This window comes from Dermacentor silvarum, chromosome 4 (genome assembly GCF_013339745.2).
Source record: "Dermacentor silvarum isolate Dsil-2018 chromosome 4, BIME_Dsil_1.4, whole genome shotgun sequence".
Classification (NCBI taxonomy): domain Eukaryota; kingdom Metazoa; phylum Arthropoda; class Arachnida; order Ixodida; family Ixodidae; genus Dermacentor; species Dermacentor silvarum.
Genome location: NC_051157.2, coordinates 111,117,809 through 111,134,220, shown reverse-complemented (window position 1 = coordinate 111,134,220; position 16,412 = coordinate 111,117,809). Strand labels below are relative to the sequence as shown.

The 16,412-nt window shown below is 49.8% G+C and overlaps 1 protein-coding gene across 1 annotated transcript in view; it reads right to left on the bottom strand.

Moving 5' to 3' along the window:
• Positions 1–16,412, bottom strand: part of LOC119448836 (probable glutamate receptor) — a 28,617-nt gene continuing 12,205 nt past the window's right edge. The window contains exons 5-7 of the mRNA XM_049666518.1: positions 14,822–15,039; positions 12,284–12,567; positions 1–394 (exon numbers count right to left, since the gene is read on the bottom strand). Coding sequence (XP_049522475.1) covers positions 1–394; positions 12,284–12,567; positions 14,822–15,039 — 896 coding nt within the window. The remainder of the gene's footprint in view (positions 395–12,283; positions 12,568–14,821; positions 15,040–16,412) is intronic.

Sequence of the window (16,412 nt, the reverse complement as noted above, 5' to 3'; positions counted from 1 at the left end):
TCAATAACCGACGACGGAGGCCCTCCCACGCGTCATGCTCGAAACCCGCATACGGCGCGCACCCGTGCTCGCAGGCACTGCAGCGCCCCCTCCGGCCGGATCCTGGACGGCGAGGCGAGCGTTCCGCCTCGCGTGGATGCGCGGGAGCCTGTGGTGGCGTCGTGCCGCCGTCCTGTGGACGCACAGCTCCAGCAGGAAGGCGACGAGGGAGAGAGCCGCCATGATGGCCCACAGGGAGAAGACGGCCGCCATGTCGTCGTAGCGGAGCACCTTGAAAGACAGCTCGCCGGCCTGCGAGCTGCCTGCCTGCTGCATGGCTTGGCAGCGGTGCCACTCTTGCATGCCGTCCTCGTGCCACTTCAAGTTCAGACCGGACTCCATGATGGCGGTCATTCTGCGGGGACCGCGAATGAGGGGGAGGAGAAAAGAAAGGGAGAAGTCAAGAATTTTTACCCGAAAAGCGTCGGGGTGGCTACCTTATAGCTAGAGGAAGGGTTAGGGGTCGCAGAACGATGAGAAAGAGGAAGCAAAGACGCGATGAACGCGCGCCGACGGCGCCGCGCAGTCAGAAACGTTCTGATAGGCTAGTCGACCTCAAGAAGCACAAAAGTGCCTCCCTGCCTTGTAGGCCGACACGAGCGATGGTAATGGTGTTCGAGTAGCGCATGCACTCCCAGTAGTGGCTGATTGCCCTATCAGTCGCAATGCGTGGGAGAGCGATCGTCTTTCTGTTTGAAATCGAGGACAGTGGCAAAATGAAAACGCCTAGACGCCGCAAGGAAGTGACTGTTAAAAATTCACAGGGTCTCTTATGTTATCCCTAAGACTACTCGAAGGTGAAATCCCAAGTGCCCATATATTAAAAACGACGACATGATGTACACATCCCCCTTAATTGGCTTAGTCTACTTCGCTTAGTCATTCCACTTAATTCCCATACTCATCCTCTTAATTCGCTTAGTCGCCCCCTAATTCGCTTACTCATCCTCCTAATACGATTAGTCTAATTCACTTTCTCATCTTATTTCGCTTAGTCATCCTCTGAAATCACTTAGGCATCAATCTTAATTGTATTGCCTTTAACTCGCCTGAGTCATCCACTTAATTTGCTTAGTCATCCCCCTTAGTTCGCTTAGTGTAGCACTTAATTCGCTTTACCATTCATATTAATTCGCTTTATCATCCATCGTTATTGTCCATTTTGCTTGCTTACGGAGGGATGAGCCATTGATGATGATAGTTTTCGCATCTTTCGCGTCGTTGACTCGTTTTAGCTCACGGAATTTAAAGGTCGACTGAACGATGAGACATATAAGGCTTTCGCCTTAGTAAAGCGTTGGACTAGAGCTTTGCAGGCTAAATGCTCATGAGTAAGCAGGAGCTATGAGCTTGCATGCGTCTTCCTTTTACGACGCGTCGAGGAATCTCTAAAGCAGGGCCCGCAGGACTGCATTTCATGATTATTCGTTTATTCTTTCATTAATCCGGTTCTATCATCCGCGGCTTGCTCATGCAGAGCCCGACCAAGAATACCAGAACGGAAAGGGAAAGTCATGGTTAGGAAATACGGCATAAGGACGATTAAAACGAATATTCGAAAGGGTGACAATAAATGAACACGATCGCCACCGATTCATACACTAGAATTTGCAGCACTTCTAGGTTGTAATCATCGTCTTTCGAGGACTGCGGGAACTGACAGGACGAATGGCCGCGATAGCGGGGTTACAGCGCTCAGCCTTTTGCTTTCTCAGGCTTGCCGCCGCTGTTCGGCTGTCATGTCTTCGGCGTCAGCTGACCCATCATCAAAATGTCATTGCCTGAGCAGGCCACGCCGAAAGATCGCGAAGGGCGCCGAGAATGATGGCTCAAATAATATTCGTTCTTGTGGGCTTGGTATAACATGAATAACACTTCGAAGGAATGAGATAAGCGCAAGACGTCTATCGCGCACTGCAGGCTTATCTCGTCCGTTTTCTCACCAGTTATTTCTCATTGCTTTACTTTGGATTTTTATCGCGTTCTTCCTTTAACATTTCCTTTTTCCTATCTTCTACTTCATTTCATGTCCGCTTCTTCCTGAAGTGTAGATAGGCGTTGTGCCAATCCCGGTGGCAGTTGCCTGCTTGTTATTTACATATGAAGGCGAAAGCCTAAGGTGTATATGTTGGCGGTTCCCTTGGCGGTGTCCTTGCGTTGACCTTGGCGAAAATGCGCGGGGATGAAAAATGGCCGACGCCGAAAGAGTAAAAACTCGTCTAAAAATGCTCAGATTGACGTCACATTTCTCAAGGAGGTTCCTGTAAACAAAGTAAATTAGTGGCTTTGAAAGGAAAATTTGGTACATTTCGGTCTGGGTGGGAATCGAGCCCAGGCCACCGCGGTGCGAGACGAGCCCACCTTCCCTGAAGCCAAGGCTGTTTTTTTTTCTCTTTATTGTCATTTAAGAAACACAAACAAAATTATCAGATCCACCATGTGCATATTGACACGTATACATGTTTATCTTTCGCCGATGGCCGCTTTCCACCGGCTAACAAATGTTAAACGTTATCGATCGGCGCAGGACGCGCCTGTATCGGAAGTTTCTAGAACGTTATCAATGCTTCTTTCCGTTGCCTGTTTTCACCGACGCTTATGTTATCTGATTGTATGAGCGACGCGAATTGTCTAGAACTTTCTGGAAGATACGCGCGTACCAGGGATTATTCTGGAACCTTCGATGACTCAGGTATAAAAGCCGACGCGTTTTTCCGCTGATCAGATTTTCGACGATCGCCGACTGTGTTCGCCGCTATCGTTGTGCTTTGAGTGTACCTTGCTTTTGTGGGCACAGGTTCGCCCAATAAACAACCAGTTTCGTCGTACACAGTTTTACGAATGTTTTCTTCAGCGTCACTACTACGTGACATCTGGTGGAGGTGCTGGGTATCGATCCCAGTACCTCTAGCAGATGGCCTGGCAAGGACCCGATATCCGGACAGCTGGAGGCCACCTAATAACGCCGACTGGAATCTGCACAGCGCGAGTCACTTTAAACAACCGCACTTACCCGGCGACCTTCATAATCCTGCAGCACTGCTCCAGGGATGTCATCCTAGGCATGGACTTTCTAAACCAATACGGTGCAGTCATCGACTTAAGATCCAAGTCGATAACGCTTTCAACGCACAACGCGCTACCACCGGATACAAGCATAAGTTACCATGCCTTGAATGTGCTTGAAGAACAAGTCACCGTTCCGCCTCGCTCCAGCGTAATGATTTCCGTCGGTACCGAAGTGCCTGCAGACATGGAGGGCATCATCGAGGGCGATCATCACCTACTGCTCGACCGTGAAATTTGCGTCGCTAGAGGCATAGCTGAGCTACGTGCAGGGAAAGCAAGGGTGATGCTCACGAACTTCAGCCCTGAATACAAGCACATTAACAAAGGCACCACGGTCGCCTACATCGATGAAATAGTAGAAGCCAGCAGTGCTTTCGCCTTCACCGATTCCAGTGCACCTGCAACGACGACTATAATACCTGAGCCAACTTTCGACGTCAATCAAAACCTTCCCAGGCATAAGAAAGAACTACTAAAAGCTCTGCTCCTGCAATACAAGGACTGCTTCTCGTCGTCGTCAAAAGTTCGACAAACCCCTGTCGCCAAGCACCGCATCATCACCGACGAAAATGTCCGCCCACTCCGTCAGAGCCCGTACCGAGTTTCGGCGCGCGAACGTGAAGCCATAAGGCACCAAGTCGACGAAATGCTACGCGACGACATCATCCAGCCGTCCAAGAGTCCGTGGGCGTCCCCCGTGGTGTTAGTGAAGAAGAAGGATGGAACCCTACGTTTCTGCGTCGATTATCGTCGCCTCAACAAGATCACGAAGAAGGACGTATACCCCCTCCCACGGATTGATGACGCCTTGGATCGACTCTACAACGCACAGTATTTTTCGTCGATGGACCTCAAAACCGGCTACTGGCAAATCGAAGTCGACGAGAGGGACCGGGAGAAGACTGCGTTTATAACACCAGATGGACTGTTCGAGTTCAAGGTCATGCCGTTTGGTCTTTGCTCGGCACCTGCGACTTTCCAACGCGTCATGGATACAGTACTGGCAGGCTTGAAGTGGCAGACTTGCCTCGTCTATTTGGACGACGTCGTTGTGTTTGCCTCAAGCTTCGAAGAACACCTGCGGCGCCTTGAAACAGTTCTTCAAGCAATCAAAACCTCCGGACTCACGTTAAAGCCAGAAAAGTGCCGCTTCGCATATGAGGAGCTCCTGTTCTTGGGCCACGTCATCAACAAGTCTGGAGTGCTCCCCGACCCTCAGAAAACTGCAGCCATCTCCAACTTTCCCCCGCCCGCTGACAAGAAGGCAGTGCGTAGATTTCTTGGACTGTGCGCCTATTACAGGCGCTTCGTCAAGGATTTTTCACGGATCGCAGAGCCACTGACGTATCTCACGAAGGCCGACGTCGAGTTCAAGTGGGACACGCCGCAACTCAAAGCATTTGAAGAACTGAAGCGACGCCTGCAATCGCCGCCAATACTTGCGCATTTCGACGAAAACGCCGATACCGAAGTCCACACCGACGCAAGCAGCGTAGGACTCGGCGCCGTGCTTGTGCAGAGGACTGATGGACTAGAAAGGGTTGTAAGTTACGCTAGCCGGTCGCTATCGAAGGCAGAAGCAAATTATTCCACAACAGAAAAGGAGTGCCTCGCCATCATCTGGGCTACATCAAAGTTTCGCCCCTACCTCTATGGCAGGCCCTTTAAAGTTGTGAGCGACCACCACGCCTTGTGTTGGCTAGCTAACTTGAAGGATCCTTCAGGTCGCCTCGCACGATGGAGTCTGAGACTTCAAGAATTCAACATCACCGTCGTTTTCAAGTCCGGGCGAAAGCACTCTGACGCCGACTGCTTGTCTCGCGCCCCCGTCGAACCGCCGCCACAAGACGACCAGGATGATGACACTTTCTTGGGACCCATCAGTGCCGACGAATTCGCCGAACAACAGCGAGCCGACCCGGAACTAAGGAGCCTTGTAGACTATCTGGAAGGCAAGACCGTCATTGTGCCGAAGGTGTTCAGGCGAGGATTGGCGTCGTTTTTCTTGCAAAACGACATTCTCCTAAAGAAGAACTTCTCGCCTCTCCGAGCCAACTACCTCCTCGTGGTACCCGCAGCATTGCGTCCAGAGGTTCTGCAAGCTCTCCATGACGACCCAACGGCTGGACACCTCGGTTTTTCCCGCACGCTCGCGAGGATACAAGAAAAATACTACTGGCCTCGCCTCTCTGCTGACGTCGCCCATTACGTAAGGACATGCCGAGACTGTCAGCGACGGAAAACACCGCCGACAAGGCCAGCCGGACTTCTACAGCCAATCGAGCCACCTCGCCGACCGTTCCAGCAGATCGGGATGGACTTACTGGGGCCTTTTCCGACGTCGACGTCCGGGAATAAATGGATCGTCGTCGCTACGGACTACCTCACCCGCTACGCCGAAACAAAAGCCTTGCCCAAAGGCAGTGCCGCTGAGGTAGCCCGATTCTTCGTTGAGAACATCCTCCTGCGTCACGGTGCCCCAGAAGTCCTCATCACCGACAGAGGCACGGCCTTTACGGCAGAACTAACTCAAGCCATCCTGCGGTACAGCCAGACAAGCCATCGCCGCACCACCGCCTACCACCCGCAGACGAATGGCCTCACCGAGCGCCTAAATAAGACCATCGCCGACATGCTGGCAATGTACGTCGACGTCGAACACAAGACGTGGGATGCCATCCTTCCGTACGTGACCTTCGCATACAACACGGCCGTGCAAGAAACGACGCACATGGCGCCGTTCAACCTGGTCTACGGACGGAACCCGGCAACGACGCTTGACGCCATGCTACCAGACGTCGCTGACGAAGAAAATCTCGACGTTGCCACTTATTTGCAGCGTGCCGAAGAAGGTCGACAGCTTGCCCGCATGCGCATCAAGAACCAGCAGAGGACTGACAGCCGACACTACAATCTACGACGACGCTACGTCGAGTACCAGCCCGGCGACCGTGTTTGGGTCTGGACTCCGATACGCCGACGAGGACTTACCGAGAAACTGTTGCGTCGCTATTTCGGACCATATAAGATAATCCGACGTATTGGCGCACTGGACTATGAGGTCGTGCCAGACGGCATTTCGCAATCACAGCGGCGCCGGGCACGACCTGAAGTCATCCACGTGGTGCGTCTTAAGCCTTTCTACGCCCGCTGACGAGCTTACAGGCACTTTGTTACTTTGTTATTTTCTTTCTTTATTACGCGTCGTTTTGTTTTCGCTTTCGCGTTTGTTTGTAGCATCGGGACGATCAGGGGCGGATCCAGGTTTTTTCTGAGGGGGGGGGGGGGGGGGGTCAGCTTCTGTCGATGATGATGATGATGATGATGATGATGATGGTAGCCTTTCTTATTTGCCTAAATTTACCGTTTTTGCTCACGATAAACCCGCGTTTCATACGGCTAGAGCAACACCTGTAGCCTTCCGTGGTGGCTCAGTCAGCTCAGGCGTTGAGCACGAGATCGCGGGATCAAATCCCGGCCGCCGTGGCCGCATTTCGATGGAGGCGAAATGCAAAAACGCCCGTGTTCTTGCGTTGTAGTGCAGGTTAAAGAACCCCAGGTGGTCAAAATTAATCCGGAGCCTTCCACTACGGCGTGCCTCATAATCAGAACTGGTTTCGGCACGTAAAACCCCAGAAATAGGAAGAAGACCTGTAGCGAAGCCAGGTATCGGTTTCTACGAGCTTATAGGAAAAGGACGTTACCCAATACAGCCATGTGCTTGGCGGCTGCGCCTGATAATACAGGATGTTCAAAACTAAGCTTTATGGTTTTCTTAAAATTAGGCACTGGGAGGCACGCGAAGACCACCTGTGCAAATAAGTTATGTGGCTAAGGGGTACAAAGTCAGATGATAATTATCGCTGTGAGCAGCCCAATTAACTAAAATTGAACAATTATTTTTGTTGACTGCAGTAAGTGAGTATGTTTGTATTGAAAACTTAGAGACAGTCGAGTTAGTTTCTACACAGTATCAGTCGGAAGAATTATTCTAGCGTGTCCGTGCTCCGAGATATCCGACTCCAAATTTCAATTGTCGTACTGCGCAGAATAATCGAGTCGACGCGAGAGCGGTTTATGCTTTGCGTTGCTGTGGAAGGGAGGCATTTTGAAGATTTTTAGGGCATTGACATCTTGATGGGTGAAGTGTTGTCATGAGATTTGTGCATGACAACACCAAACTTAAAGCGGCAGTATGAAATATTCGTTAGCATAGCTAAAAAGGTTTCTGCTGTTAATGGTGCAGTTGTTACTCTTGATTTCAATAAAACTTACAATACTTGGAAATCAGCAGTCACTTTATTTGCGTAGCCCAGACAAGGACCATGCTCGGTCGTCTAGTCACCATTACGCACGCGTACTCCGGCTTCTCCGCTCGCGCCATTATCTCGGCATGGCAGCTGCCGCCAGCTTTACAGGCTGCGCGGTCGCGTGTTACGACAGCGGTTACTGGTTCTTAGATTTTTTTTTTTTTTCATTTCGCCAGCCGTGAGGGGAAGGTGGACAGTTATTACCTTTGCCAATGCCTCCGCCCCGTTGTCAGACTAAACGCCGCACGCAACAGCCGCGTCACATCAGGAAGAGCTTTGCACCGATCCTCACTCTCTTGCATGCGTAATAATGCGAACGACAATTAAAATTTGGAGTTGGATTTCTCGGAGCACAGACACGCTAGAAGAATTCTTCCAAGTGAAACTGTGTAGAAGCATGACTGCCTCTAACTTTTCAATACAAACATACACACTTACTGCCGTCAATAAAAAGTTAATTATTCAATTTTGGTTAATTGGGCTGCTGCCAGCGATAATTATCATCTCACTTTGTGTCCCCCTGACCAAATAACTTATTTGCGCAGGTGGTCTGCATGTGTCTCCCAGTGCATAATTTTAAGAAAGCCATAAAGCTTAATTTTGAACACCCGGTATATCTAGCCTATATTGTTTCTTAAAATAACATTTGGGATGATCTTTAGCAGGTTCGTTATAAATGCGTAAGCACGGCTCCGTCTTTGGAGTTCTATTGGGACACCTTGATTTCCTTAAGATTATTTGTGTTAGGCTGAGACACCTTCGTTTGCTTTGGAGGACTTACTCCCGTATTCTCAAACAGCCCTCGACTCAAAGCTCTTACTTCACTCCACCTTGTTGAGCACAGCGCCGCATCTCGACTGATAAAGACGCGACAATTTAAAGAATTCCCGTGAATTATCATGAAGCTCAGTGACCACTTCTTTAGAGGGATGGCGGTGCCATCTTCTCTCTTGAGTCGTGGAGGTGTGTTGACTAGAGGAACGTTCTTGAATACGGGCGTAACGCATTCATTGACTGAATTATTAAAGAGAGCTGGTTTATTAACACTGCAAAGTAGAGCAAAACTAGCATCACTAAAGTTTTTGTTTAAATTTATTCATGGTGACATAAACATTGACGTCAGCCGTAACCTCCCGTATTCTCAAACAGCCCTCGACTCGAAGCTCTTACTTCACTCCACCTTGTTGAGCACAGCGCCGCATCTCGACTGATAAAGACGCGACTATTCTCAAGAATTCCCGTGAATGATCATGAAGCTCAGTGACCACTTCTGTGGAGGGATGGCGGTGCCATCTTCTCTCTTGAGTCGTGGAGGTGTGTTGACTAGAGGAACGTTCTTGAATACGGGCGTAACGCTCCGCTCCAACGCGGCAACCACCACGATGGTTGTTTACGATATGCGAATCACCGCGTATGAAGACTCACGACGCCACCTACAAGAATAACGATGTGGCGTAGTAGCCGAGAGCGCGAGCCAGCGTCTTCATGTTTTGTTTCCCACGCGACGTCATCCTTGTACACAAGGCGCGCATCTGCTCCCGTTTCTCTAACCACGCGGCGCCATCCTAGTCCCGCGCGCTGGCGTTGGCCGCTGACGTCACGCTCCCCCACTTCGCAGCCGCGGCTCTAGGCTTCGCCCCGCTCCGCGAGAACGCCCACTCAAATAAACGGATCTGGCGGGTTTGAGCCTCCTATGCTTAATGTACGACAATAGAGTGTTTTAGTTGAGCGTCTTTACGGTCCGCTCCGCTCCGAGTTGCCCCGCTAAGCCACAGCGGAGCGGCGGACGATTTTCACGTTTTAGTTATGCGTGTAGCGTAGCGGAGCGGACCTTTCGTAGTTGCAGCGCCCTCTGGCCAAATTCAGCGTAGTGAAACAAAATAAAAGAGAACGTTTTGTCACTTTTACAAAGTAAGACGAGTATATATAACTCATTTGTTCATTAAGTATCTAGACGGGTGCTTGTAATGCGTTAGCGGTCCATTTTATCGAGTGGAAAATGAAGCGTCGACTTGTTGAACGCCACGTGATAGCCAGCGAGGTTGCATTTCGAATCCAATCCAATCCTTTCTGACGCCAATGCGCTGGCGACGTTTTTGTTAGCTGTACTGTTCACTTTATTTCCTTAAATAACCAGTTGGAGGTGTATTACACAAGTTATTTGCGCTCGCACGAGTGGTGCCTCGATGCAAGGCGCTTCGATGCACACGCGAGAGAGGGCGCGTGCATCGCCGACCCTCGCTAGCGAAAGACGGCAGCAACGCTCCCCGCTCCGCTTAGGCAGCTTGTAAGCGGACCGTGATTCTCGCTCCGCTAGCCCGCTTGCGGCTAAGCGGAGAGCGCATGCGCATTCGTGCTTCCGCTCCGCTCAGCACCTAAGCGGAGCGTAAAAACGCTAAACTAAAACTGTCTAATAAAACTGCGAAGTTACAATGAAAAACTTGTAGCGTACGAACGGTACTGTGCTCGTACTGGATATTGTCAACGTTGTTGTGTCTGGCGGTCCCTCGGGACAAAGGAGGCCGGCGCCGACTCAGACGCGCCAACCTGGCGCCAACCTGGCGCCCTTTCTCGCGGCCGAGAATTGTCACTTGGGACTGAGGGATTAGCAGTTGGTCTCCGGGCTACCTCATGCGTGGCTAAACGGCAGCGTCGCCCCTTGGTGCGGTCCCGTGAATTACCAGCGCCGCCCGAACCACGACGACGCTACGCCGACTGCTGCTTTTCGAGACAGCCACCGCCCTACCTGGTTCCGCGAACTGACCGCTATGGAGAGGCGAATCTTGAAAGGGGCCCGTGTCTGGCAATCCCGGGGGAACGACATCAACGTTCGGTTCCCAAGGTGTCAACCGCTGCCTGTGTTCGGGGGCGACCTAACAAGATTGGAGGCGGAGCCCGGCGGGAAACGACGACACATCACGTGCGGGATATGGCCACCTGATCCAAGATGCTGACTGGCTAAAAGAACTACAGTGTATTCCCTCGTTGAGTGAAAGAGGAAAACGAAAGGGATAAAACAGGGGACTTGAGTGTTGTGAGTGACGCTGGAGGCTTGACCATGTAGAGCACGCTTGACGATGTAGAGCACGCTCGACCATGGAGAACGCTCGGAGAGGTAAACGCTACTACATGCAATGATGTTAGCACGTAGACGGCTCCAATATCATGGAGCCCATCCTGTAATATACCATGTACAGTGTATATAAAACAGTTTTCTAATCTCCCTGGATAACTCCTCCTCTTGGCACCTGGCACGGCACCATACATGGAAACCTTCGTGGACACCGCGGACCATCACCATTCGCAACAACGTGTAACTGTGATCACAATGAGTGCTACAGTTAAAAAACGTTGCCTATGCATAGTTCTTATAGTTTAGCTGTTAGTCGTTATTATATATATATATATATATATATATATATATGAACACTTCAGCGAGAGATCTCTTTCATTAAGCAGGTTGGTCGCGGAACCGATGACAGCCAATGAGGCAAACGTTGACACCCCAAGGGGAAACTAAGTTAATCAGGTGCGAAGGCGCTCGAGTGGACCTCGGCGTGCTTGGCAAAAGGGACGTCCCCTCGTTCATTCGACGCCACCGACGGGACGAGTAAGGCACGGCAGGCGCCAGGAGGTCCAAGGTGTTCATGAGAAAAAATAACTACGGCAACTTCGCGACACCATGCACACTCCTACGGAATACAACTAAACTTGTGAGCGAGCTAGCTTTACTTCTACATGGCTGATACCACTGGTACTCGCCAAAAATACTTTTAAAGAATGCTGGTGGCCATATTTTTTTTTTTTTTGCGACAGGGCCATCCCCTTGTCAGCGAGGGGGCGATGCAGAAATCTGAGGGGGGGGTCAGGACATCCGGACATCCCCCCTGGATCCGCGCCTGGGGACGATGCTTTTTAAGGGGAGGGTATTGACACGTATACATGTTTATCTTTCGCCGATGGCCGCTTTCCACCGGCTAACAAATGTTAAACGTTATCGCTCGGCGCAGGACGCGCCTGTATCGGAAGTTTCTAGAACGTTATCAATGCTTCTTTCCGTTGCCTGTTTTCACCGACGCTTATGTTATCTGATTGTATGAGCGACGCGAATTGTCTAGAACTTTCTGGAAGATACGCGCGTACCAGGGATTATTCTGGAACCTTCGATGACTCAGGTATAAAAGCCGACGCGTTTTTCCGCTGATCAGATTTTCGACGATCGCCGACTGTGTTCGCCGCTATCGTTGTGCTTTGAGTGTACCTTGCTTTTGTGGGCACAGGTTCGCCCAATAAACAACCAGTTTCGTCGTACACAGTTTTACGACTGTTTTCTTCAGCGTCACTACTACGTGACAATATTCTAAATACACCACCCACAACTCGACTAGTGTATGTGGTTTAAAAAGGCTTCTCAGAAGCCAATTTGTCTAGTACAGGTAGCCCTTCAACTTTCTGTCCCTTATGCCGACATTAAACCAAGGTACCTTCTGTCCCTTATGCCAAGATTAGAAGACACTGCTAGAGAATCACTGGAATCTGAAATTACCATGGCAGAAATTGAAGTGGCAATAGACGACCTAAGTAACGGCAAGTCACCTGGGCCGGGTGGACTGTGTGCATCCATGTACAAGCATTTTAAGAAAGAAATGACAATGGCTTGATCTTGAGTGATAGCTGAATGCTATGAAAAAAAGAAAGCACCCCTGTCTTTTAGGAAGGTTTAAAGGCAGCGAGTTCAAGTTTATGGGGATGGTAAGGGTGCTTAGTGCATGCGAAGGCGTTAATAACATTGTATGTCCCTGCAGCGGACGTAAGCCGTATCTATTCGTTAATACTAGATATGTAGAGCAAGCACGAGGACGCACTTTGCGTGAATCCTGCGCTCCAGCTCCGGAGGCAAGTGCTTCGAGTGCGCCACGGTGAAGAACCGAGTGAAGAGCAGCTCCGGTGCCACGTACAGCCTCCCACCGGTGAGCCGGCACTGCTTGGCCAGCATGTGCATGGTCACATCACGGTCACTGACGATGACGGCGCGGCCACTGTAGAGTTGTTCCATGGCAGCGGGGGAATACATGTCGGCGATGGGCACGAACCCACCGTGTCGGTGCACCTGCCGGGTCAGGGCTAGCAGAGATGGCCTTCCGGATGTCTGGCGGAAAAACAAAATGAACGTCTCGCCTAAAAATGCGCGTGTGCTAAGGAAAATAAGAACGCATTAGCGCGCACCTGCACCCACATTTCAGTCATTAGAGAACGTTAACTAGGCGCTCTGTTGCCATTACAGGCAACTAGTGAAGCTACCGTAAGCGTACATGGTCAGAAATTATGAATGATTGATTTATGAATGATTGTAACGCTTTCCGGAGGGGGGGCTGAGCACAAGTACATGTATACGAGATTTTGCCCCTAACACATATCATCTTCTACACCTTTCTACACTATATGTATTCACTACAATGGCGCATTATAAAAGCTAAGGCTAAAACATTATTATAGGCTGATTTGGCATGGAGTAGGCTTTATTATCCTTGCCGTACTTTTGTCAAGGCTAGATGAGGCTAAGAGCTCAGTAAATCAAGAGGCGACGTGTGGTGAGGCTGCGCGCCGCAACCCCTTATACGTAACTGAGAAGAATAGACGTTGATGGAAATAATGCGGCACTGTACCACTACTTTATTCTTGCTATCTGGCTAATAACGTTTTACGACTAGTGCCAATTCGTTGGAATATGTCTTCAATTGCTAGCGACTCATTACACGTAGTACACAAAAACAATATGTTGGCATTTCTGAACTTTATGTACAGGTAATACTATGTCAGAATTCTCTAACCTCGTCTTCTACGACGTCGAGCGTGAAGCCCTCCAGAAAGAATTGAACCGGCTGGACTCTAGACCACTATCGGAATAAAGATCCTTGTACCAGGGCCGTACGTATCGATGGCACAGAAAGCCATAAAACAGTTATTGCATTACCTCAAGTCTGCAGGTCTTATCGACTGTTTGTACACTCGGTGGGAACCTTCAAAATATGCGCGAAATTCTGTGCTCTCTCTCCCTCCCTCTCTCTCTTTTCATCCCTATACCCCCTTCCCCCAGTGCAGGGTAGCAAACCGGACGTGCGTCTCGTTAACTTCCTTGCCTTTGCTTTATTCTATTTCTTTCTCTCTAACCTTGTCTTATTTTACCACTTCCCACGTGTAGGGTAGCCAACAGGGCGAGACCTTGATTAACCTCCCTGCCTTTCCTTCTTCTCTCTCCAACCTAGCGATTCCTGTGGGGACAGTGCTAGAACGTTTAATTTAAAGAAGCACTGTAAATTAGAGAATTTCAGCCCGGCAGTGGGTATAATTGGGCCGATGATGAAGTGTTGGAGCCAGGAACTGTCTGGTGTCATGCACCAAGAATTCAAGGAAGCAGCTGCCAGCGGCTTTGTTCTAGAATGACAAAGTTCGCGCGACACTGTTTTATAGTCGACCAGGTAAAGCATGCGAAGCCCAACCCGACGTGAAGGCCGCTATGAGATGTTAAAACGGGCTGGGTGCACCCCGAAACCAAGGCATTGACTCACGATGTGAGCCATTAATTTATACATTGCTTTGAACACAGATTGCTTTTGGCGGTTTCCTGCCTGAATAAAGGTACTGGTATGGTCTCAATCTCGAGACACTCTGCTATACGGATATCTGCTGAACCCTACGTTTAAAAAATAGCATGTTCTTACAGTCACAACAGCAAAGACGTAATGAACGTCACTCGAAGCAATATCATGACCCGTGGCTCTTTGCGTTCCTCATTTGGGTAATACGAGGGCCAGACGAGAATGCCCGCCCCCTAATGTTTTCGAAGGACAGAGTCCGAAAAAAAGAAGAAAATTAGCCGCAGGTAATGCACCGACGCCAAAACGAAAGGGTGCAGTGTACAATTTCCTGCACGCTGCTCCCGTTAAATGCACGGTGAGTCTCGAAGTTGCGCGCATGTACAACACGTTGTATGAATAACATGCTTCACTTAAACAATCTTGACATTACAAGACAACATAAGGAGGCATGCGCTTATGACCTGAGACCTCTTAGAGAGCAGCTCGTTCTCAATTGCTAATAGTCTGAACAATTGGCCGAAAGGCCTACTAGAGTTTCTTTCTTTTTTTCGTCACCTAGTCGGACACTCAAGTTTTGTCTCTGAGACCACCATGTTGATAATACAAGTTTTGTATTTATGTTATGAGTGTGTACACCGGGTTTTCGCAGGAGACGAGGCGCGAACAATGTTAGACCTGTAAATATACTGAAAAGAAAAGTCATTTTCGCAGGATGCCTTAGCAGGACAAACAATATATCATCAACTGAAACTCTCGGCTGACAGAACCACTGAATAGGCCCGTGAACAACGCCCACGCACTTACCCGCACGTAAGTCTCGTAGACCGTGTGCTTCCATATCAAAGGCCTTATGGCTGGCTGCTGGGAGACATCGTCTGCAGAGCGGAATCGCGTTGGCTCTGTCTTGATGGCCATGCTGGCTTTGAGCTGGCCAGCAAAGCCGTTCGTTAGTACCAGCACAGTGAGCCACCACACCGAGTAGAGGAGCCGCCCACCGTGGCTCTTCGTCTGCGCCGTGTGCCCTGCACCCCATGAAAAAGTGTAAGCAAGCTGGTTTCACGTTGAGCTCATTAGAGCCACCCACTAGGGTTGGTAGATCTTGGAACACACGGCGTCACGCGAGGACACGTGGGCAGAAAATGTAGCGCCTTGCTTTTGTTTTGGACCCAAGTTGACGAGACATACGAATTCCCGATTTTTCTGCCCTGAAAGGTGAGCCCACTACATGCGCAAAACAGAACGTCGAGCTTGTTGGTGTAATGGCGATAGCTAGGTGCTTAGCGACGACGAACGAAGCGGCGTGTGAGCGGTGTCACGTGCAGAGCATGCCAGTAATGAAGGTTCTGCAGAAGACACCGTCACGTCATGCGCGGTTCACAAGCGAATGCTTTCACCGTCATCATCATTGAGAAAAAAGCATTTCGTGTGGTAGCCCGAACGAAGCTCTTATACGTACGAGTAGGAATCAGACAGTCGTTGCCCATATATTTTTAGCCATATTACGGCTGTAAATGCGAAGTTAACATATCCATTCTCAGCGGCGGACCTTTCTTGCGCCGGCCAGGCCTTATATGCCGGTAGCTCCTCGGCACGGCGCTGCTGTCAGTTGTTGAAGGTGGCGGTTGGGCTTCACACGTCCACGGCGTACGAGCAACGAAGTGTGATTCGTTTTCTATGGAGCAACCTAAGGACGAACGCCCATCGAAATCAACAGGGAAATGCAGCCCACGTATGGGGAAAGCTGTCTAGCTTTGAGAAGTGTGAGGTGGTGGAGTTGTGAGTTCACGAGGAACGATGAACACAAGACAGCAGTCCGAAGGTGGTTCCACAGTCAGCCGGATGAATTCTACCACAGGGGCATCTCAAGTTTATGTGGAAAGTTAGTTTAGCGTACGTAGAATAGTACGTATATTTGTAATTACCTGCATGTACCTTATTTTGTCTGATAAAAAAATAGGGGCAAAGACTTTCTGATTCGCCGTCGTACATTAGAGGTCCGCTTGTAGCCAGCCTTCATGAAAGTACCATCTTGCGGTTGCGGTAGAGCCTTCACGCTTCCTGAATGCGGAAGCTATCGGTGTAACAATGTATGCTTCGCACATGTGGATTCGCAAGATATATAGGCAAAATGACGTTGTATTTTATTGGAACTACATAATTTACCGTTTTCAACTGCGAGAAATGAAAAAAAATCACCCTCCCTTCCCCTTTCGAGAAAATGGTGATAAGCGAAGCTTGTCGTGTGTGTATGTGACCTTTGTGATGATTTTTAGGGGCGAAGCTCCTTATAGCGGCTCCCGTTCCGTCCCCGTCGTCGTAGTAGTAGTGTGTAACCAGTAGTGTGTAACCAGTCTGAGAAAAATGAGAAAAAAAATTCCGAAGTTGTGTCCGTAGC